The following is a 25,430-nucleotide window of genomic DNA, read 5'->3' on the forward strand; positions in this document are numbered from 1 at the left end:
ACTGCTGCCTTCGTCGACGTCACGACCACGTGACAATATAGTGAGAGGACCGCGGGGCCGGTTCACCATCGCCAGCCCTGGTCTTGTAGTGGCCTCGACCCACCCACTGGAAGCATACTGGAGGGTTCCTGTTTGTGCCTCCGCACTAGAATGGGCGGTGGCCGCTATGGGTTGGCCTTAAGTCCAGCCGCCCGGTATGAGTGTCCCACATTCCTCGGTCGTTGACGGGAAAGTGACCGAGGCAGCAGGGTTGTAGTGGCTGAATGGGTCCAGAGCTCTTGATGGAGCCATCGGAATCCTGCTTGGGTTGGACCGACCGTGCCACGCACAGGACAGCTCGAGGGCGGATTCGGGCGGGGGCGGCGGTTCGTATGTAAGCTCCGTTAGCATCACGGCCTGTATATCACACGCTGCTTTAGTGAGAATGTCAAGTGAAGAGAAAAACAACCCTTAAGTACGCCTGAAAACGTGGATGTGACTGCTTGACTGCTCGAGTCACTCTTTCCGCTTTAGATTCTGAAGGGTCCGCTCGTTCGTAAAGCTCCTGTAAGGACCACATATATTCTTGGAGGCTTTCCTCCTCAGCTTGTGTACGGCTGCCAAGTTCATCTTTCGTGCGAACAGCATAGTCGGGGGGAAGACATTCGGCGCGGCATAGCTGCTCAAAGTGGGACCGACTTTGGAAAGACTGGCGGCGACGCCAACGTGCGGCAGACCTAGAAAGGGCGACGGGCAGAACGCGTTGCAGAAGAGTGTCGTCTGTGAGGGCTTGCGCGTGGCGATATCTTCAATTCTTACATAATGCCTGCAACCGATTTCTTGTCTGTGTGCCCCTCGTATGTAGGCGCGGCGAGCTGCAAGCGAATATTGTCGGCTGGTGTAGCCTGTGCCTAGCGTTCGAGCAACGCGGTCAGCTGGTCGACGATACCAGACATATCTGGCGCGGACGCGTCCTGTTTCACTTTATGTTAGGTCAGTAGGGTTTCCACCTTCGCGAGCTGTAATTGTGACATGGCTCTCGCCTACTGTAACACGCACGCGCCGCGTAGTGTAAACGACGGACAGCCCAGCGCGCCCTCCCGGTGCGTGGATTGGATTACACCCCGAGAGCAGGCGCGTCCGGGCGCCTCTGAAATAAACGCTTTTTGTTACCAGCAAGCCGTGTGGAGAGTCGCATTCTTTCGTGCTCCTCGAGCACACGACATGGTGTCAGAAGTGGGATCCTACTGCCGTCTCTTCTAGCCTCTGCTCTCGTCGTCCTCAACGGTCTCCAACGACCACGATGACGGACTCGGCTACGGCAGCTACGAACGCCGCGACAGGCTTCTCTTTAAAGCCTCCTCAGCCATTTACGTTTGATCAAGCCTCCGAGTGGCCTGCATGGATCCTCGAGCTCGACGACTACCGCTTTGCATCGAGTCTCGTCCATCAAGAGCGTGAAATGCAGGTGCGAACTCTGCTTACGTAATGGGTCGCCAAGCTAGACAAATTTTCAACACGTTCTTGCTCTCCACGGAAGACAGCAAAAATTTTGACCGATGTTTGACTCGCATTCGTCCAAGCGAGAAACGTCGTGTACGAGTCAGCGTGCTTCAATCGGCGGGAACAAGAGCCCTCCGAGACCGTCGACCAATACGTCACTGCCCTATACATCATGGCAGATAGGTGCGACTACGGCAACTTGCGGGATATCCGCGACCGCTTCGCCCTTGGAAGCCCTACAGATGGACGCTAACCTCACACTCGCCATGGCGCTCGCCAAAGCACGCCAAAAGGAGTCCGTGCACAAGCAGCAGCAGCAACTCCTTCAGGCCTCCGGGCAACCGTCCTCTTTCAAGTCAGAGTACACCGGTCTCGACGCCGTCTCCCACAACCATCGCAGCAAAGGCAAGAACCTGCCGCGACCGCATAACAACGCCATGAAATCAAACATTCATTCGTGCGGCTACTGCGGTGGAGCGCCTCATTCTCGTTCTCTGTGCCCAGCGAAGACTGAGAATGCTCAACGTGCAACGCAAGGGGACATTTCGCTCGTGTTTGCAGAAAAGTTCCGTCAAGAGACGTCTCAACGCTCGAGCAAGGAACCTCAGCGACGTTTCTTGGGGCCGTAAACCAACCAGCCGAAGCTCAGCATGACTCAAGGCTTGTCGAAGTCGACCTGAACGGCTATCAACTGATCGCAAAGATCGACACCGGTGCTCAAGCTTCTGTTGTCGCGTCTACGTTTTCTGGAATTCCTGAACATCTCCAGCCAGCAAGCGAAAACCTCTCAGGACCGAGCGGCAGGGCACTTCAGGTCGTCGGAAAATTTGACACAACGATCACGTGGAGGTCGCGAAGGTCGAACCAAGTCGTCTACGTTGTGCAGCAGCTGAAACATCCACTCCTTGGATTACCTGCCATCGAAAGCTTGGGACTCGTCAAGTTTCTGTGTGCCACGGAACGCGTTGAGGAACGGTATCCCGAACTTTTCAACGGTCTGGGTCTGCTGCCGGGTGAGTACAGAATTCGCCTCAATCCCGCGGCTGTGCCGTATTCTGTGACCATGGCAAGACGCATTCCTGTGCCCCTACGGAAAGCAGTCGAGCAGGAGATCATCAGCATGCAACAGAAAGGAGTGATCCGCCCTGTAGAGGGCCCTACGGACTGGTGCGCCGGAATTGTTCCGGTAGTTAAACCCTCGGGAGGTGTCCGAATATGCGTGGGCTGCACCCGCCTCAACTCTTCAGTCCTCAGGGAAAGATTTCCCCTCCCGTCAGTTGAACAGACGCTCGCTTCGTTAGGTGAGGCAACCGTTTGATGCAACTAGATGCAAATTCGGGCTTTCACCAAATCCTTCTTTCCCCGGCATGCCAAGATCTGACAACATTCATTACGCCAGTTGGACGCTTTTGTTTCACGAGACCTCCATTTGGCATAACGTCAGCACCGGAGTATTGCCAAAAACGCATGTCCGAATACCTGAGCGGACTAACAGGAGTCGTCAATCTCATGGACGACATTCTCGTCTTTGGCCGCGATCAAGCCGAGCACGACGGAAACCTTGACACGACTCTCAAGAAGCTTGCTTCCTCTGGAATCACCCTCAACCGCTCTAAATGCGCTTTCAGCGTGAAGGAGGTGACCTTCCTAGGCTGTGTCATCAGTAGTCAAGGCATACGTCCCGACCCTAAAAAAGTCGAGGCTATCAAGTGACTCCCGCCGCCTACAGACGTCGCCGGAGTCCGCCGGATCTCAGGGATGGTGAACCATGTGGCCAAATTTTCCTTCCTTCCTGCCAAATTTGGCCGAAAGGACAGCCGCTCTCCGCGTTCTCCTCAAGAAAACGTCGGAGTGGACATGGGGCCCCGCTCAGGAAAAAGACTTCCAAAACATCAAGGACCTCATCTGTTCGGACCAGTGCTTGGCAAAATACCATCCGGAATATCCTACTACACTCTCAGCAGACGCATGAGCCTACGGATTGGGCGTAGTACTGCTACAAGTGCAACCGGATGGAAACAACCGCCCAGTCGCATTCGCCTCAAGGTCCCTAACTCAAGGTCCCTCTGAAATAAACGCTTTTTGTTACCAGCAAGCCATGTGGAGAGTCGCATTCTTTCGTGCTCCTCGAGCACACGACGGTAATTTTACTGGAACGCAAATGCATTGAAATATTTGGAATGGGCCGACTGGGCGAAGTGCCTTATGCGTGCGGTGGTTCCCGCGGTACGGAAGTGAACTCCAGGGAGAGGAAGAAAAACTACATGAAAAAAGCACGTTGGGCGCCAGATGAAGGCCTCCACCTCAGCTCAGGGGGGTCCGTGAGCCGCAATCCGTACAACAAAGAGCCAGCAACGATAGGAATAAGGACTTGTTTAATCCACCACTCAAACCAATCTCACAAAGCCTTCAATGCCGACGCAACATGGCACGAATGCGTACAAGGAAAGGACCAGAGGCCCGGAATAAACAATCACCGCAGACTGGCGGTCAACCACGGAATGTACGACGCGAAACATAAAGGCTGGTATGCAAACGAACTCGCACTCAACTGGCAAACTCAGACGACCCAACGACTAGCTTTAGCGGACGCCCCAAACCGGCGTGCCCCCCGCTCTACAGCACTCACGGAGGAAACGCCCGGTGCGTCGCGCACCCATATTCGCGTTCCCCTGATCCCCTGGCTTTTAGGGGGCGAAGCTCCTTAAAGCGGCACCCGTTCGTCCCTCGTAGTCGTAGTGCGTAACCAGTCGTAACGCTAGTACCAGATCTTCACCTCCAAGGTGGTGCCGGTGGGAGATTTTTCCTGTGCGTTGTTGAACAATAAAAAATTCACAGCGTGCACGTTAACTAAAAGTCGAATTCTTCTGTCTCTCATTCCCCATTAGCAGCCATTGGCATGTTCCAGTAGGAAACGTTAGTAGAAGTAGAAGTGTAAGTGTTAGCTAAAAGCCGACTTCTTCTGTCTCTCATTCCCATTAGCAGCCATTGTTTACCTCCAAGGTAGTGCCTGATGAGATTTCTCCTGTGCGTGATTAAACAATGAAAATTTTGTTCAAAACGCCGTTGATTGATGAAATAAACCAACGAAAGACGCCAGATGTTTTCTAAAAGCAAAACGAAAGAACGCCAGATGTTTCTAAAGCAAAACGAAAAGACGCCAGCTGCTTAACGAAAGACGCCAGATGTTTTCTAAAGCAATGGTTTTCTAAACGATGAAAATTCACAGCGTACATGTAAAATTAAAGTGAGCTGCAAGTCGTCATAACTCTCATCGAACCTTTAGTATAAACGCGCCCGATCTCACGTCGGTGATGATGTACTGGGCAGAATTCACGGAAGATTCACGGTTTACCGATGAACCTCCCCAGCTTCGCCCACTCATCATCATTCACTCCGTGGATATGCTGTGATTTTTAAAAAGCCCCCCCGGGCTCGTCTCTCCTGCCTTCTTATCGGCCAGCGTCCATCTACCCCGCCCCCCTGTGGCGTCTTCCAACGCTGCCGCGCTTCACGCACATGACCAATGCAGCGTTTGTTATCCTGGCGCCTGCTTCAACGGGTTTCCAGCGTGCGTGCTGCATATAAGGGCCCCAAGGCCCGACGCAGTCTGCGTTGTTTCTGCTACTGTTTACATACATATATTAGATGCGAAGCAGATCTTTGACTCACGTGTGTAATCCCGTACGTTACGTGCGTCCGTACGATTGCGCCGCAACGCGTTCCCCTCGCCATAGGTTTTGGAGCCTTGCCAAGTAGGTCACGCCACAGCTTTGCGTTGACGTCACGCTCCCCTCGCACGCTTCCCTGGCAGGTGCGCGCTGACGTCACTGTCTCCCTCACCCGCAGCATGCTCGCCGTAGCGCCGGCAGCTGCCGGCTGCTCCGCCCGCTCGCAGCACCTCTGAACGTGTCACTTCTCTCTCGCTTCACCCGTGGTAGTCAAGGCGAAACGCGCGCCTGCTCCGGTCCAGCGCCCGTGTCTCGACTCTGAAGAAACAACGACTACGATGTCTTGCCAAACGCTTTAATGAAACTTACACGAAACCCAACCCGCCTCTCGTGTCTTTGCGTTTCAAACAAACGTTTATTCGAGTAAACGCTACACCGAGTTTCGCTTCAAACCGTTCTTCCAGCACCCGCGTCGACGCTCGTTTCAACCGGGTTAACGCCGTGCGCACCGCTGCTGCTTCGCATGCCATCAGGGTCCCCTTCGGGGAGATGGTCCAAGTTTTTTCCACTTGAATTTACTTCTATGTAAAGGGGATGTTGGGAACAAATATATAATAATCCGGGCGTGCCTGGAGTGCACAGTAACAAAAATTGTGCTTACTACTAAGTAATATAGCGAATTTAAGTTTCCATTATAATAACGTAAGGAGGCATCTTAAACATCATAGCAAAGGTACTCGACCTACATTCTTATACCAAATGCTCCGTCTTTCTCATGAGCATCCCAACGAGTCGTTTTGCACGATATTGCATAGGCAATTAATTTAATTGTCATAGTAATTAGGCGTTACCCGCCGTGGTTGTCTAGTGGTTATGGCGCTTGACTGCTGACCCGAAGGTTGCGGCGGCCGCATTTTGATGGATGGAGAATGCTAGACGCCCGTGTGCTTATATTAGGTTTTAGAACCCCAGCTCTTCAAAATTTCTGGAGTCCTCCATTACAGCGTCTTTCATAATGATATCCTGGTTTTGGGGCGTAAAACGCAATCATTTTTACTAGCTCTTGGAGGTGCCGCCCGTATCATCTTTCTATACTTATTCGCTGTGTTTGATAAGAACCCCTTTTCTATTTTACTTAGATATATCTGTTTTCCTTCTTTAGGCTTCAGTAAATCATTATACTGTTATATTAATTACCAGGTAATCGGAGCTATAAGTGGCAATAGTGCCACCGGTGCTGTTTATGAATTTCCGCTACCCTGCAGCAAGAAGTATGTCGGCCAGGCGGGAAGGTGCGTGAAAGCGGGCGGGGGAACACGAGCTTTCGCTAAAAAGTAAAGATGGGGCACATTTGCCGACCCACTGCAATTCACACAAATGTGAGCCGTGCCTGAATAAGAATCATATTCTGGCTAGAAGCGGGGACACCACGGCTCGAGAACTGTTGGAGGCATTTCGTATAAAAGCACGAGGTTCATGTGCATCAGTGATACTTCATTGTCTCTCTCGCCGGCAGACAGCAAGTTCATAGTTAACAGGTTTTGATTACGGTGGTATGCTGTCGATGTGTGCCTAGCTTGCTGCGCATGTCTGTGCCTATATATTTCGTTGCACTATCTCTTGGATAGTTGAAAGCTTGCGCTCCCCTGGGCCTCTTCCCTCGTTATTTCCTTGTGCGAAAACAGCCATACTTTTGTGGTTTGTATTTCAACTCGACTTTGCGAGGTAAGTTGCGAGCCTCTCACTGTGAGTATGCGTCGAGGTTCGCGTGCCCGATCTAGCGCCGTAGACATGTCCCAGTTAACTCTGCATACGTTGCCATCTCTCACTCATGCTTCATTACCGCTCCTGCGGGGTCTGTTTTTTTTTTTGTCAACAATACATAGTGGTGTTGCTTGGTGCGCCTAGCATCATGCACGCGGACGGACGATCAAAAATGTGATTGGAAAACGTCAGAGATTCGGCGCTGCTGTTTTGAAAGTGGAATGCGAAAACTCCCATTAAGACTGGTACTATCCGTTGGTTTTTGTTGTGTGCTCGTTTATTTCACAGGAAAGAGCTTTTTCTGGCTCTTTTACGTTAACCGATCAGCCGGTGGACTTGCGATGCGAAGGTAGCTATGCAAAGTGTGAATGACCTACCCAGTCAACAGAATGCGTTGGCGGGCTAGTGCTGAGAATCCACATTGCTTTTTTAGCGCAAAAAAGAGACACCACAAGAAAGAAGACGGAACACAGCGCTGTGTTCCCTCTTCTTTCCTGTGGTGTCATTTTTTGCGCTAAGAAAGCAATATGGACCTACCGAGTCGTAGGGTGCGTTCATCATTTAGGAACCTCACGTATACGCGCCGTTTCGGGCGAAGGCTTACGTGCTATTTCGTATGGAGGCTTATATCGGCGAGTGGAGCTCTCGCTAAGGAACCGCTTACGGTGGCACGCAAGTTCATTCATTCGCTTGCTCGTTCATACAGCTATATAGTTCGTATGTCAGATACGTCCACAAGGCGCACTTGCGCAATATGGTTGGTGCGTCTAACCACTTAGCAAAGCAACCAAAGCTGTTCGGGTATATCAACTGTAAATGATGTACGCGTTCCGCCGGATTATTAAGGTGAAAGCCTAAGATGCCTCATCAAAGGCTAAAATTGATCGTCGGTATCCCGCTTCGACAACGTCAACAGCAGTGATAAAAAAATCATCGCGCGACGACGCCACCGTGACGTCACAAATCGCCGAAACTGGTGACATCAAAGTAACGTCACTATGACGTAATTATGACGTCACGCACGATGACGTCGTCACATGATATTGCATCTGTCGATTTCGATTGCCTCTGTGATTGCTGGACGGATCACGGAGGCAGTGCAAAACCAGGTGAGGTGCTGAAAGCTTTCGGAGGGTGGCGAGAGAGAATCAATACGTCAACTGAAGAAAAACAAGATGGCTGTCGCCTTCGAATTGCCTTAGGCGAATGGGTAAGGGACCCTGTGAGTTTTGCCTAGGCGGCTCATGTCCAGGACTAGTTGATCTTGCGCAAGCGATAATTTCAGGGACTGCAGTACGTCTCGAGTTGGAATTTGCCAATGAAAATCTACGGCATATGGCAGCGCGCACCGGGTGAAACGATGAACGCGAACACACAAAGATGTTCGTGTTCGCGGTCTATCTCTGTGCGCAATGCCACATGCCGCAATGATCAACCAAGCAGCTCACAAGTAAAGTTAAGAAAAAAAATGGGCAGATCCCACGTACCGTGGGAATCGATGTTATGCGAAGCATGCGCGGGATGGTGACTCTGGCGTAATTTTCCACATTGAGCGAAACGTCACGGATGGATGCTAGAGAAATGTGGAAGTGGTAGAGCAACACTCATATGTTGAGGAGTCGCATATGTGTTATGTAAGCATTTGTTTACAGTTGCGTCACGATGCCAACAGCAACATGGGTGTTACCAGCTCCACACGCGGTAAGCTGATATGCAGTGCTTATATCTTAAGTACTGGATAGCACGAATCCGAACAGGACAAAGAAGGAACACAGATGCACAGGTAAGGCGTTACTCGCAACTTAGCTTCATTCAGGAAAGTTTCACTAGATATATACACAGCCGAGTGGCACGCGCAGGCACATACCCGCATTACATGAACTCTTGTATGCGGGTATGTGCCACACGTGGCTGAGAGAAAGGGTTTCATGACGTACACGAATGTGCCATGGCTACTTTGAACTTCTATTTTGGCACATTTAGTAGCCATTTCTTATAATTTGGAGATAAAATACCGTGCAAGCCTATCTACTACCCTTTGTTTCCAAGCTAATCTGAAGTGTCAGCCGATGTATGCGCATGTCTTCCTCCACCGCCAGCAGTCTGGTGTTTGTCGAGACACCTCAACGCAATGCGCTGGGCGCCTTCCAAGACTGAGGGTCTTCGTCTAGTCAGTATGAGTCACGCTCACTGTGGGGGATATACCGAGTATTGGCTGGTTCTATAAATTTAAATAAAAGTAAAAATTGTGAAGTTAAACAATATTGCTAGAAAATTGAAGATGAAATTTAAGCGCACCTTTGCGCTAAGATCAACCAACGATGTTAAGCGCATGTTGAAAATTCTTGACTAGCAGGCTGTTCACGCTGACCGTCCTCGATGCTAACGCTACGAGCCACTTTATAATGCTGATGCACAGCGCGTGTTCACTTGTGAACGTGACAAAAACAGATATCCGCAACAAAGTGAAGTTGGACCATGCTCAGCCATATATCGCTACTTGAAGCTGCACTAGCATTATGGTAACAGGAATCATTTTCGGTCGGCGACTTCAAGTATGACGTGCATCTACGATTACTGTTCCTACTGATTGGTTGGCTGGAATTTTCCAATGTTATTCTGACTGTGAAAATTACTCTGTCTATTCTACATAGACTATCCCATGCAGGCGCGCGGAACTTATTTTTTGTTCATTTATTTATAACTGGCTTGTGGCTTGAAGACGAAGCAAGCGGAGAAAAACACTGTTCTTATTTTTGTTGTATTTCTGATCCAAAACGATATCATTCATTGTTCAACACTAAAAACCTTTCATCTACCATTTGGCTACAGATTTGGCGATACGAATAAATGGCAGGGATACATTGGCTACTTTTAGCTTGAGTCCTTGCTCCTCTTCGAATCAACTCAAGGGCAACCCTGTGTGGAGCTACGAGCACTTGCGGCATGGTCGCAGCGAGGGGGAGTAAGCTGGGAAAGAGCTTGTCGGCTCAAGCCGCACATTGGCTATGAAGGTGTGGATCAGTAGCTGTTCAGGCGAGGTGATGTGATCGCATCATGCATATTACGGACGTTTTTCCCAATTTTTACATCCGTAGCGTATATTATGTGTATTTTCAGTCTTACCACAAATGTCAGCGAGCCACAATTCAACCTCCAACCTTGCCGTTGAGTACGTGGTCTCCGTTGGGTACATCCCACGAAGTTCAAAAATTAACTGATTTACATTAGGAAAACTTTCAACTTGTTTCCGTTTGTTTATACAAATGCCAAATACAAGCTTTTTTTCATAACAGCAATTACCATAAATTGTATTAAAATGATTATGTCGTAGAGTAAGCGTTGCAATGCTGTTATATTTATGATCTTTTTATTTATGAAAACTTGAATTAAGCTGAATGAAGCTGTCTACAGCATATCAGAACAGCAACAGTGATAGTTCTGCTTGTTTTTTGTAGAATTGAAAACTGGGCAAGTTGGTAACGATTCATAGCTAGGTGAGGTAAACAGCGCAAAAAAACGAAGACAGAGTAGAGGAGGGACACACCACGAGCGCTGAACTTCAACTGAAAATTTAATGAAGAAACCCCAGCCTTATACATTTTTTTGCGCATGCTCTCACAAGGCAAGGAAAAAAGAAGAAAGCACTTCTTTGTGGCACGGGGCAACTTATCTTAACAACGTTAGCGGTTACTATAATCTAAAAAGGATAGTTCATTGTCATGGAGTGCAATCGACCGCTGACTGACGCAATTTTGCCCTGCCTTTTGAATGCTGTGGGCCTCGAATATTTCCCTTGTCAGCTGGTCCCGGTGGCGGAAAATAACCCTCGTTTTGGCTCGAATGAACATTCTCAACTCAGGAATACACTATTGAGCATTTTCCCTCATGATAAAATAAGTGGACTGCAAAGAAATGTAGCATTCTAAAGGAAAGCGTCAACGTACTTTAACAGTCAACACAGGAATGTGGACTTATTTCCTGTCAAACAATAGGAAAAAAACTCACAGGGTCCCTATGCATCTGCCTCAGGCGACCCGAAGGCAAGATCCACCTTCTCTTTCTTCTATGTCGATGAAGCTCCGGCGCCCACCTCCGAAAGCTTTCTGCAACTAACGTGGTTTTGCAATGCCTATAAGATCGCAGGCATTGTAAGCTTTCTGCACCTCAGATTTTTTCTTTTGCACTGCCTCCAGGATCGTCCTACATTTGACTAAGCAAGGATGTCATGTGTTGATGTAACCATGAGACGTCACGTTATGTGATCTCATGATGACGTAACAAATGATGGCGGTTTGTGGCGTCATGATGGCGTCTTATGGTGACGTCATCACATCATGATTTTTGCATCATTCGTGTTTAAGCCGCCAGCCTACTTGAAACGTCAACGCAGGACGCCGGTCAATTTTCGCGATTGGTGAGGCATCTAAGGCTTTCGCTTTCATAACGAAAAAGTTCTCTCAAAGAGAGCATTAAGATCAATAAAACACAAATTTGATCTTGTTCATTGAACTTTACAGTGTTCCATTACGCATCACCAATTCGCCCAAAATTCTCTCCATTAGAACCACAGTTACCATTCACATTATACTCATCTTACTTCCCACTGCTTTCTAGCATACTGAATGTGTTGGACACACTACCGTGTTGGGCACAGCTTCTCCAGCATAGTACAGCATGGTACACCATAATTTTCCTCACCCACCATTTCCTCGTTGCGTCCCAGCATTCTCGCGATAGCAGGCGCAGTCACCCCACACTACCCAGTATTTTGCTGCTACATCCCAACATCGCCCACCATCCTTCCCACCATGCCAACCGCCGCTGTCCGGTCCTTCCTGCTAAAAACACCATGATTTCCAGCATACCCAGCATTATTTCCACTTTATCCACCGCATTTTCCAGTATCCACCGTGGTAGTTTTTGCAATAAGGTAGTGTTGTCATCGTTATCATCAGTCTATATTACCCCCCTACTGGACAAAGGTCTCTCACAAAGACCTCCAACCAGCCATGTCCTACGTGAGCTCATTCCATTTTATTTCCTTATTATTGTTGCTCGTCCACATTTTTTACCGTCTTCAGTCGCACTTCCTGTCTCTTGGCATCCACTGAGATGCGCTAAATGACCATCAGTTATCTGTCCTCATCATGTGGGCTGCTGAGGTCCAGTTTTTTCTCTTTATATCTTCTAGGACATAGACACTGCTGTTTGTTCGGTAATCAAATCAGATATCTCCTTTTTTCTCTCTTTGGAAGTTAAGCCTATCATTTTTGTTCCATCGCACGCTTTGTGGTACACCGGAAGGACAGCACCTCTTTCTGCCTATTTGGTCTGTCTCAACACCTCACCAGCATAACACTTGGCCTGCCTGATGCCCTTCCGAGCCACTCCTCTCATATGATGCCTTCTGCTACATCCTGGCCTCCAGGCTGCAGCAGCTGCGGAATGCATCATCATGGCGGCGGTCAGCATCGGAATACAGCGAAGCGCACAAACGCCAATGAACCAGCACAAGTTGCCATGCAAACTAAATGGCAACGTCAAACACGCGTATGATGAAGTACCGCGCGCAGGGAGCATTATGTATTATGTATACTTTTGTTTAGCAACTTCTCGAGACGACAGGCAGGGACTCCTAGCTCACGTGTACCAGACAGGTCACCCGCGCGCTCCTTTTAGCTTACGTAGGTTCGGACCATGTTGAGCACGTACTGCGTGAAGCCTTCGTGCCTTTTATTGCGATAACAATTATGTGGACACTCTGCGGGTTTTGCCTACGCCGTCACCGCTATGTTCTGTGTAAAGTCCCCGCGAATCGCGTGTTCTACGCGATGCCTCAGCCGCGCTCATACCACTGGTTACGAGCGCGGCTGAGGCAGACGTGAAACGAGCCAGCAATTTCTGTCTCACGAAGGGCTCATGCGATAACATCTCCCCGCCTGCGAGTATTGGCCTACCTGGCGTCGATGGCTCCTCAAAGAGAGAGGAAATGCCCCGCCCGTCTTTCGTCAGGCGAACGAGCATGAAGGGGCGCTCGTTGGAGGAAGTGGAGCGACTGCGTCGAATTTTGATCACGAGGGAACGGTCACAAGCGCTGGCGCACGCGCTATCTCGACAGACATCAGTAGACGGCTCGTACACCCTTTTACTTCGAATTGGGACGACAGACACCACGAAAATCGCTTCGCTCCATGGAGCGGCCGTGTTCCCTTACACCAGCGTTTCGTAGTGTTACGCCAGATCGGAGCCAAAAGGAGTGAGCTGCAAGCCTTAACTTGTATAACGTTACAATTTCGAACATTCTAAACTGTGATTTCTTTTAAATGCGAAGCATTTCTTAGTGAACTTCTGCGACTTTGAGCGTATCTATCTATCTATCTATCTATCTATCTATCTATCTATCTATCTATCTATCTATCTATCTATCTATCTATCTATCTATCTATCTATCTATCTATCTATCTATCTATCTATCTATCTATCTAGCCGCCTACGACTTTGTGCTCTCCTGGCCGTTTCTTTAATAGGATGTATACCGAAATTGGTATGGGATAACATGACCATATTACGAACATAAATGACAGGTCATATCACGAAAACCATGGCATGCATTTCATGAACAGCATGATTTACATTCCACGGCCTTGGGGTTCTTGCGGTCGTTCCGTTAATTTAATATATACCAAAATTGGTATGGTATGACAAGAGTTCATGACGAACATAGTGACAGGTCCTAACGTGCAAATCATGACACGCATGTCATGTGCAGCATGATTTACATGACATGACCTCGGGCCGCTCGCGGCTCTTTAAATGAATGGATATATACGAAAACTGGTATGACGAGACCTTTCTGCATGGCGAACATAACTGACACGTGGTAACATGAAAATTATGACATGCATGTCATGTACGAGATGATTTACATGCCACGCTCATGGCACACTCGCGGCCGTTTCGCTAGATTGATATACACCAAAATTGGCATTGCGCGATGTGACTGTATGAAGATCATGAATAACAGGTGGTAACATGAAAACCATAACATGCATGTCATGTATGTCATGACTTACATGCCACGCTCATAGTGAATTCGCGGCCGCTTCGCTTGCTTGATATACACCAAAATTGGTATTGCGCGACCCGACGGTATGACGAACATCAGTGAGAGGTGGTAACATGAAAATCATGACATACAAGTCATGTACGACATGATTTGCTCATGGTGCTCTCGCGGCCATTTCTCTAGATTGATATGCACCAAAAGTGCCATTGCGCGATGTTACTGCATGAAGAACATGAATAACTGTTGGTAACATGATAACCATGACATGCATGTCATGTATGTCATGCTTTAAATACCACGCTCATGGTGCATTCGCGGCCGTTTCGCTAGCTTGACGTACACCAATATTGGTATTGCGCGAGGCGACTCTATGACGGACGTAAAGCAGAGGTGGTAACATAAAAATCACGACATGCAAGTCATGTACGACATGGTTTGCTCATGGTGCATTCGCGGCCGTATCGCTAGCTTGATGTACACCAAAATTGGTATTGCTTGACGCGACTGTATGAGGAACGTAAACAAGAGGTGGTAACATGAAAATAATGAAATGCAACTCATGTACGAAATCATTTGCTCATGGTGCATTCGCGGTCGTTTCGCTAGCTTGATATACACCAAAATTGGTATTGCGCGACGCGAGTGTATGACAACCATAAAAGCCAGGTAGGATCTTGAAAATCATGATATGCATATCATTTGCGGTGTGATTTACATGACGCACTCATTGTCCGATCACGGCCGTTCCGCTAGATTGATATACACCAAAATTTGTATTTCGCGACGTGACTGTATGACGTATATATAAGTGACAGGTGGTTATGAAAACCATGATATTGTCACGTGCGAAAAGAAGGTCCCCGGGCAAGAAATACCACGCTGGCAGAAAGACTGACGCAGGTCTAACAATATGGCCGCGCCAAAAAAAAAAGAACCAACAAAGACAGAGCGAGAGCGTGCGCTGTCTCAAACGACTTCTTCGTTTGTTTTTGCTCGATGCGTGCTCGTGCTCGCCGCAGTTCATCATCCAGGTGGCATTATTCCCCCACTGAAAAAAAAGCATCGCCCCGATGCTCGTGCAAGTGGGCACTTAGTAAAAAAATGAGAAGGCCGAGGCACAGCCGCACTAACGCGTGAAGTACGGCTCCAGTCGTAGAACGTGCATAATCTCTGGGTAGTGCTTGCGACGTTGGGGCGACATGGTTCCATCTGGGACAACCTCATAGTTCACATCACTCATGCGACGCACCACTTTGTACGGTCCAAAGTAGCGACTCATGAGCTTTTCGGACAACCCTTGGCGGCGAACCGGAGTCCATACCCAAACTTGGTCTCCTGGGTGGTATTCGACTTGGCGATGGCGAAGATTATAGCGGTGTGCATCTGCAGTTTGCTGTTGCGTGATGTGGAGTCGTGCCAACTGGCGAGCTTCTTCGGCGTATTGAGTAAGCTGCTCAGCTTCAGGTGTAAGCGAAGCGTCGTAGTCGTGTGGCAGCATAGCGTCCAACATTGTTTGGACCTCACGCCCGTAGACCAGACGGAACGGCGTGAATCGTGTTGTTTCCTGGATGGCAGTGTTGTACGCAAATGTTACGTACGGCAGGACCTGATCCCACGTCTTGTGCTGAACGTCCACATACACGGATAACATGTCGGCGATGGTTTCGTTCAATCGTTCCGTCAAGCCGTTTGTCTGCGGGTGATACGCCGTCGTTTTGCGATGATTCGTGTAGCTGTGTTTGAATACGTCATCAATAAGCTGGGCCGTGAAAGCTGTTCCTCTATCAGTGATCACGCACGACGGGGCGCCATGACGAAGAACGATCTGGTCGATGAAAAACTGGGCGACATCGGAAGCTGTAGCTCGTTTTAGGGCCCCTGTCTCGGCGTATCTCATCAGGTAATCTGTCGCGACGACGATCCACTTGTTGCCGGCAGATGACAGCGGAAATGGCCCCAGTAAATCTATTCCTATTCGATCGAACGGCGCCCTAGGTGGTGTGATTGGTTGCAGCAGGCCTGCAGGCTTGAGTGGCGGAGATTCGCGGCAGCTGGCACTCACGGCAGCTTTTTACATAGCGCTTCACGTATGCAGCAGGTTTGGGCCAGTAGTACGCCTGTTGAACTCTGGTGAGGGTTCGTGAAGAACCTAAGTGACCGGATGTGGGCTCGTCATGGCAGGCAAGAAGAATGTCGTCTCGCATGTCAGAAGGGACGACTAACAGGTAGGCTTTCCCGTTGCCGTTCAAGTTTTTCTTGTACAAGACACCACTTCGCAGACAGAATGACAAGAGATTGCGAGAAAGGTGTCGTGGTACGGGAGTGTTGCGTCCTTCTAGATTGTCGATGATTGCGCGGATCTCGGCGTCCTCGTGTTGTCATGCGATCAAGTCACTTGCAGTGAGAACTCCGAGGGAGCCGCTGTCATCCTCAGTGTCGGGATCACAAACTTCAGTAGGTGCACGGTACAACGAATTAGCATCTTCGCGCTTGCGGCCTGATTTCTAGACGATGGTAAGGTCAAACTCTTGCAAACGGAGGCTCCATCGTGCCAACCGCCCTGACGGGTCTCGTAAATTGGCTAACCAGCACATCGGATGGTGGTCGGTCACCATCTTGAAGTGACGACCGCAGAGGTAAGGCCTGAATTTCATGGTGGCCCATACTACTGCGAGACACTCCTTCTCTGAGGTAGAATAGTTCGTCTCGGCGCGAGAGAGGGTACGGCTGGCGTAAGCTATTACTCGCTCAGTGCCTTCTTGGTGTTGGACAAGGACGGCGCCAAGACCTATATTGCTCGCGTCGGTATGAACTTCTGTGGCAGCATCATCGTCGAAGTGAGCGAGGACTGGTGGCGTCTGCAAACGCTCCCGTAGCTCGGTGAAGGCCGCGTCTTGCTCTTCATTCCAGGTGAATGGTACATCTTCACGTGTGAGGCGAGTCAGATGTTCGGCAATCTTAGAAAAATTTGCGATGAAGCGGCGATAGTAGGCGCAGAGGCCGAGGAAGCGACGTGCTGCTTTCTTGTCACGGGGAACAGGAAAGGAGGCAACGGCGGTGGTCTTGTCGGGGTCAGGTCGAACGCCGTCTGCGCTCACAACATAGCCCAGAAATTTAAGTTCTTTGTAACCAAAGTGGCATTTTTCTGGCTTCAATATGCATGTCCTGTATGGCATGATTTACATGCCATACTCATGGTGCACTCGCGGCCATTTCGCTCGTTTGATATACACCAAAATTGGTATTGCGCGATGCGCCTGTACGACGAACATAAATGACAAGTCCTAACATGCGAATCATGTTATGCATGTCATGTACGGTATGATATACATTACACTGTCATGGTGCGCTTTAGGCTGTTTTGTTAACTGGATATTTACTAACACTCGTATGGCATGACACGAGTGCGTGATGAACATAAACGACAGGTCATGCATTGTACATACCAGAATATACGTCTCATTAGCATGCCATATACCAGATTGTGGATGCATGCGTGCATGGCAAACATGCGATATATGATGAACTAGATGGCATGGCATGAATGATTTCATATGGCTCAAAGTCAAACAAGGCGATGTATGCAGCTCTTTGCTGGTTGCTTCGCATTACATCGATTCCCACAGTTCGTGGGATCTGCCGGATTTTTCTAGTGTAGGAGTTTTAGAATTTGTGAAATTCTTTCGCTCTTCTGCGTGTATGGCAATTTTACATTTTCCAAGGACGTTTTTGAAGCATTTAGTTTACACGTCGTGAACATTGCCTTAAATTCACGAAACCGAGAAGGCGCCGTTCGCGACAAATATTTATTTCGCCGAGACATCTTGGCTATTGTCCACTTTGATCCGTCAGTGCTGCATAGGTTCAGTAATACGATAGCACTTGCCTTGCTCACAAAGGCGCACTTGGTAGGGCCCGTGCAGAAACACCCACTTATTGCTACGTAGATATGTACGCACGTCGAAAATGTCCACACTACCGCTGGTCGTGGAAGCATGGACGTGTTGAGAACTGGTACAATTTCATCTCTGGAGGGCACTTCGCGTAAGTGAGTACATGCGCAACAAGCGTTGTAGGAAATCACTGGAAACATAACGAAAAGTTTGCGATTGCAAGCGCGTTGCTCTATGCCTCCGCAAGACAACGCGCCACGGATGTTCCTCTTTGGTGTCACCACGCCTTGCTGCACGCTTCCCAGGCTTGCGCTCCGACGCTTTGAAACCGGGGCAGTCGTCGTATTCGCCATGCTTTCTTCCTTGTTGGAATGTCCTATCACCAGCAAGCTATGGACAATATGTCTTTTCGCGTACACACGTCTTTTTTCTAGCGCTAATTTTATGGCGCTAATACACAAAATTTTCCTTCAGGCGTAAAATTTAAAAAGAAATATTGGCGAATTAAGGGGGCACTTTCACAAAAACTAGGGGGGCCATACACCCCCATCCCCACACGGGATGTGGAGGAAAATAACTGCGCCTTAGTGGAGCTAGGTTAGTGGACCTACTAGAGGAGTTAGAAGGCGCTGATTCATTATTGGCCTTAGTGAGGACCGACAGCGCACAAGCAGTGCTGACTCATGGGCTCCCTGAGAAATAAGAGTATAGCATGAGGCTTTTAATGCAGAAAGAATGTTGCGGGTAACGTTCAGGAATTGTACAACATCAGTGAAAGGTTAGGAGGCGTCGTGTTAAAACTAAGTCGGAGATATAAACTGAAAGGGTACGTTCCCGCGCGTAGCCATGATGACGAGAAATTAGAAATACATTTTATTGGGATAATAATTTAGAATTCTAAAACGCACGAACCAAGCACACTATTGTCATCGGCGACTTCAATGCGACAGTAAAAAAATACAGAAAGGGGAAGAGTAATCGGTAACTATGGCATCGATTCTATAAATAATAGAGGGGAGATTGCAATGGAATTCCCAGAACAAAATCGTATCCGCATATTGATGACTTTAAAAAGTATATGAATAGAAAGTTCACATGGAAAAGCCCTAACGGAAAAAGAAACAACCAAATAGGTGTAATAATGTACTGCGATCAAAGCTCAATACAGAACATAGAAGTAGGTAGCACGATAAAAAGCAGTAATCATAGGTTAGTGAGCGCGCATATCACACTCAGTATGAAGAGACCAAAAACAATATTCAGTTGCTAAAAACAGGTCAACTTGATGTAAACAGAGACCTAGGAAAAACAAAGAAACCCAAGAAGAAGCTGAGAACTTCTCACTGTGTGATAATAATAACAATAATAATAAATTTATTCCCACCAATACAGTGTTGATGGAGGGGGTGAGAAAAAAAGCGACTAGCCGCTTGACTAAGTTCCCACCCCCCAGTTACATCAGGCAGGGGTAGTGGTGGCGACATAACACATAGAATGTAGGAATAACTGGCCCTAGTTATACAAAATAATGGGATATACATAAAGTTGAGTGATTTGAAATGGAAGCAATACAGGTTATATACACTCCTATTATTGCAATAGGCATTGACAGGCATGTGTACAAGAGTAGCAAAGACAAAGCAAATGTGATGAGGTTTATTGGAGTAATGAAGTTGCAACGAGGTCGCAACGAAAAAAGGACCGTACGGCAACGCAGTGCAAGGCTGACGGAGGCGGTACAGGCTCTCGTGCAATCAGAGCGCGGGTCGTCTTTTCGTCCTCTTTCACAGGCGCATACTCGTTCGTGCATCTGCTCCACTACAATACCCCCGGGGTGAAGCGTAGCCATCCTGGCGACTCATGGAGTACGTAGAATGAGGGGGTCGTAGTAGGGCTTGAGACGGTCGATGTGTACAGTCTCGCGCCCTCGACAGCGCAAATCTGGCGACTGTGTGAAGGGCTCGACGATGTAGTTCACCGGCGAGGTGGCATGAATGACACGGTACGGACCATGGTACCGCGCCAGAAGTTTAGAGGAAAGGCCAGGGACGTGGGGGGGTACCCAAAGCCAAACAAGGGAGCCAGCAGGAAACGTAGGAGCTGGGTGATGAACGTCGTCATGATGCGTCTTTTGTCGACCTTGAGCTTCCGCTGTAAGGGAACGAGCCAACTGACGGCAGTCTTCGGCGTATCTGGCGACTTCAGAAACTGGAGTGCACTCAGAGGCATCAGGGCGGTACGGGAGTATGGTGTCCAGTAGGTGGGAAGGTTCGCGGCCGTACAAGAGAAAGAACGGGGAAAAGCCGGTAGTCGCTTGCGTCGCGGTGTTGTAAGCGAACGTAACAAAAGGTAGTACAGTGTCCCAGTTGGTGTGGTCGGAGGAGATATACATCCTCAACATGTCGCCGAGTGTGCGGTTGAACCGCTCGGTGAGACCATTTGTCTGTGGATGGTAGGCGGTGGATTTCCGGTGAATGATGTTGCATTCAGCGAGGAGGGCTTGGATGACCTCTGACAAGAACACGCGACCCCTATCACTGAGTAGTTCCCGCGGAGCACCATGGCGTAGAATGAAGCTGCGGAGAATGAAAAGTGCAACTTCGCGGGCGGTCGCTGCCGGGAGAGCTGCAGTCTCAGCGTAGCGCGTAAGATGATCGACGCCGACAATAATCCACCGGTTTCCAGAGCCACTATACGGGAGGGGGCCGTAGAGGTCGATACCCACGCGGTCAAATGGGCGAGCCGGGCACGGGAGCGGCTGCAACGTGCCAGTAAGGTGTCGCGGAGATGTGTTGCTTTGTTGGCATGTAGGGCAAGACTGAACGTATTTCTGCACAAAGCGATACATTCCTCGCCAGTAATATCGCTGACGTAGCCTTTCGTAGGTTTTCAAGACGCCGGCGTGAGCACTTTGGGGATCTGCATGGAAATTCGCGCAGATGTCAGAGCGCATATGACTAGGGACAGCAAGGAGCCATTTCCGACCACCTGGCATGTAGTTGCGGCGGTACAGAATGTTGTCTCGCACGGAAAAGTGGACTGCTTGACGGCGTAGCGCTCTCGTCGAAGGGACAGCAGAAGGATCGGTAAGGTAGTCGAGCAACAAGGCAAGGTATGCGTCTTTACGCTGCTCCGAAAGCATGTCAGTGGTGTCGAGTGGTGACCAGGTGTTAGAGAGGGGTGACAGAGAAGCCACATCTGGTGTTATTGGCGAGCGGGAGAGTGCATCAGCATCCGCATGCTTGCGACCGGAACGATATACGACACGAATGTCGTATTCCTGCAATCGAAGTGCCCAACGGCCCAGGCGTCCCGACGGGTCTTTCAAGGTGGAAAGCCAACAGAGAGCGTGGTGGTCTGTAACCACATCGAAAGGACGGCCGTAAAGGTACGGGCGAAACTTCGTCAATGCCCAGATTATCGCCAAGCACTCCTTCTCTGTCACGGAGTAGTTCAATTCAGCCTTCTTGAGAGCACGACTTGCATAAGCGACAACGTATTCACCTTTGGTGCCTTTCCGTTGTGCCAAAACTGCACCAAGACCGACGCCACTTGCATCGGTGTGAATTTCTGTGGGAGCAGTGGGGTCGTAGTGACGAAGGATAGGTGGTGAGGTCAACAGGCGGCGCAACTGGCGAAATGCGTCATCACATGCAGGTGACCATGCAGAGATACCTTTGCTGTTGGCAAGCAGACTCGTCAAAGGTGCGATGATGGACGCGAAGTTGCGCACGAAGCGGCGAAAATAGGAGCAGAGGCCGACAAAACTTCTGAGGGCTTTCATCGATGTGGGCTTTGGGAATTCGGCGACAGCTCGAAGCTTATCGGGATCCGGAAGAACGCCGTCTTTTGAGATGATATGTCCCAAGATGGTTAGTTTCCGTGCTGCGAAGTGGCACTTCTTGGTGTTAAGTTGTAGGCCCGCAGAAGTTAGGCACGTGAGAATTTCGTGCAGACGATCAAGGTGTGTCGGGAAATCTGCTGAAAAGACTACTATGTCGTCCAGGTAACACAAGCAAGTCTTCCACTTGTGGCCTCGAAGGATGGTATCGATCATGCGCTCAAATGTTGCAGGCGCGTTGCAGAGCCCAAATGGCATGACATTGAACTCATATAGGCCATCGGGCGTTACAAAGGCTGTTTTAGGGCGATCACACTCAGCCATGGGCACCTGCCAATACCCAGAACGCAGATCCAAGGATGTAAAGTACTCGGCGCCTTGTAAACAGTCAAGAGCATCGTCTATTCGCGGTAGCGGGTAGACGTCTTTTTTCGTAATCTTGTTTAAGCGGCGATAGTCAACGCAAAATCGAATGGTGCCATCTTTTTTCTTTACCAATACCACAGGTGATGACCAAGGACTTTGAGAAGGCTGTATCACTCCACGTTGAAGCATGTCATCCACTTGCCCCGTAATGACGCGGCGCTCTTCGGCGGAAACGCGGTAAGGCCGCTGTCGCAGGGGCGAGTGGGAGCCGGTGTCGATAGTATGACTGATAGTCGTGGTGCGGCCTAACGAAGGTTGTTGACAGTCGAAAGAAGAGATAAACTTGTTAAGGAGATCAACAAGTTGGCGGCGATGAGAGGGGGAGAGCTGTCGGGCCACTTCCTCTCTGATGAAGTCCTTGATCTGGTTGGTAAGTGTGCCCTGGCAAACGTTGCCGTTTGCGACTGCGACGGCCGAGATCGAATCTGGTGATGGGAGACTTTGCCGGGCGATGGAACGCTGACGACGCAATTCGTCAAAGCTCTGGCACAGGCTGACGAGCACTTCCACAGTGGTCGGGCTTTTCGCCAGCAACATCTGGAATGCGCCATCTTCGATACCCTTGAGGATGTGCCTGATCTTCTCGTCTTCCGGCATAGATGGGTTAACCCGCCTGCATAGGTCTAGCACATCCTCAATGTAACTGGGAAATGTCTCTCCAGGCTGCTGCGCTCGGTGGCGTAGACGCTGGTCAGCGCGGAGCTTGCGGACCTCTGGTCGGCCAAATGCTTCAGTTACGAGGGTCTTGAAGGCTGACCAGTTGGCGATGGCGGATTCGCGGTTGGTAAACCAAAGTTTAGCGACGTCAGCCAAGTAAAAGATAACGTAGCCAAGCTTAGAGGCGTCGTCCCACTTGTTGCTGGCACTTACGCGTTCGTATAAGGAGAGCCAGTCTTCGACGTCGTGCTCACCACTTCCGCTGAAGATGGGCGGGTCTCGTTGACGGGTAGAGCCGGGGCAAGGGGACGGGGCAGCCGGTGGTGCTGGCTGGGCAGTGACTGCGTCAGTCATGTTGTCCGGTGGTCTTTCGGCCAACTTGCGAGAGCGGAGCTCCAGGTCTGTTTGGGGATCTCAGCAACCTCCACCAAATGTGATGAGGTTTATTGGAGTAATGAAGTTGCAACGAGGTCGCAACGAAAAAAGGACCGTACGGCAACGCAGTGCAAGGCTGACGGAGGCGGTACAGGCTCTCGTGCAATCAGAGCGCGGGTCGTCTTTTCGTCCTCTTTCACAGGCGCATACTCGTTCGTGCATCTGCTCCACTACACAAGAAAAAAAGGGAAAAAAAAGAGAAAAAAGAGAACCAGAACTTGGCCTCAAGGAAAAACAGAAAATGGCCACACATTAGTTGATCTAAGTAGGGGTAAGGCAAATGATATACTTTAACTGTTTGAATATTTATTTAGAAATTCGCGGAGTTGCGCAAGTGAAATGTCTGTAATCTCAATGCCCGCCAAATGAAGTTTATTTAATTGTGACGGTAACTGATAAGATACTCTTTGCAGTCCATAATTTGTTCTTGTTTGAGGAAGTACCCAACGTGGCTGATTACGATGTTGGTAATGTGACTTATAAGTTTGCGTACCGGCTAATCCTGACAAAGTAGACAAATGTCTTTTTTGTTCTATCTTATAGTACCGTAGCAGTCTATAATCGTATAAATTGAAAGCGTTGATGATACTGTGCTCAGTAAACAAGTGTTGAGTATTATGTCTGTGAGGAAGGTTATAAATTCAGCGAATGATTTTATTATGTAGTACAGAAATCTTTCTTAGATTACTTTGTGTCGTCATGGCCCACACTAATGTACAGTAATTTAAATGTGAACTGAATAAAGCATGATATATTGCAAGCTTTGCTTTTAATGGTAGCAGTGATCTGTGACTAATGGAACTAATATTATGGAACTATGGAACTCATATTATGGCGAAATCCTTTAATGTCTCATACTCACGACCTCCGTCCGCACGTCCATGCCCTGGAACGGTGCCAGCTGTGGCCTCTTCCCCTCACATTCTCTCAGCAATCACGTGATGGCACAGCGGCGCATAACAACAGTTGCGCTCTGCTCCGTCCAACGCGTGTTGCGCAACTGTTGCGCAACGCGGCGGTGGCGTCCAGCGGCGGCGTCCGTCTCGTCGCAGCAGTCGAGTTAGTCGGACGGCTCTCAAGCTGCCTGGTGATGATTCCACCGCAAGCGGTTCGGAAAAGCGCCCCAAGAATGGGAATTCCCCCGATACCATGGCATATTCAGTCGAATGGCCACAGTATTTTGCCGAACACACTTTGAAATTTACAAAGTGTCCATGATTTCTGTCATTGTGTGACAACAAGAGACAGATTAAGGAATGCTGATATTAGGATCCTACAGAAAAATATACTTATATCACTGCAACAAACATATTTACGGAGCTAATAATTACAACCCTATAAGTTTTGCATGTGTTTAAGCACAAATTACTCACGACAAGGTAACGTCCTCTTCCTTGTGGCTTCACTATCAGAGAGGCTTTGTGTTCAGCGTTTCCGTATAGATGGCGTTCGTAGTAGGCTCCGTTTACCTGAATCGACAATTTTTGTTAACCTTGCAGTTGCAGTACAATTATGTTCTCTACTGAAAAGATGGATTTATGTTTCTGCTGATTAACCGCATCAACGTATTTATGATTGATACTATGGCGTTTCCAATTATCTTAAAATGAGTGCCGTGAGTTCTACGGTATGAGAGATATGTATTTTTGTGGTCATCATAACCCTAGTAACAGAGTAAGTGTATGTATCTACTTTATTTATTTTAAATGCGCACGTCATATTTACGCCACATACAATGATTCAGGGCCGCAGTGCGACTTTCATGCAAGGACACCACCCTGCAGACATCACTACAAGACGCTTTTTTATTTATAGCAGTCTGTCTGTTATATATTACAAGACCTATTTTGAACATATTTCGTTTTACGGCGTAAGCTATGAGCTACTACAAAATATGATAGGCACACGTCATAAGGCAGCTCGTTCGTAGTTTGATTTCGAACACGCTGCAAATTTTAGCTTCGTCCTTAGTCAATATTACTGTTGTCCGCCGCCGCCGGGTTCAAGTCCGATCCTGGTTATTTGTTTCTCTTTTTCGTTTTTTTTTATATTTCGTACGATAGCAGTTACGGACACTGGCGGCAGCGGTGGCGGCGGCGGACAACGAGGCCATCAAGATCGGCTGTTGTCGTGATCTCGTAACAGCTGTCTCTGTAAAATCGGTTTGGCTGGTGTTATCTCCTGCTGCCGCC

General features: G+C 48.9%; 1 protein-coding gene across 1 annotated transcript in view; it reads right to left on the reverse strand.

Annotated features, from left to right (window-relative positions):
• LOC119391873 (uncharacterized) overlaps positions 1-25,430 on the reverse strand; it is a 149,374-nt gene that overhangs the window by 68,626 nt on the left and 55,318 nt on the right. The window contains exon 3 of the mRNA XM_037659524.1: positions 24,612-24,707. Within this exon, the coding sequence (XP_037515452.1) occupies positions 24,612-24,707 (96 nt within the window). The remainder of the gene's footprint in view (positions 1-24,611; positions 24,708-25,430) is intronic.

Source organism: Rhipicephalus sanguineus, chromosome 4 (genome assembly GCF_013339695.2).
Source record: "Rhipicephalus sanguineus isolate Rsan-2018 chromosome 4, BIME_Rsan_1.4, whole genome shotgun sequence".
Lineage (NCBI taxonomy): Eukaryota > Metazoa > Arthropoda > Arachnida > Ixodida > Ixodidae > Rhipicephalus > Rhipicephalus sanguineus.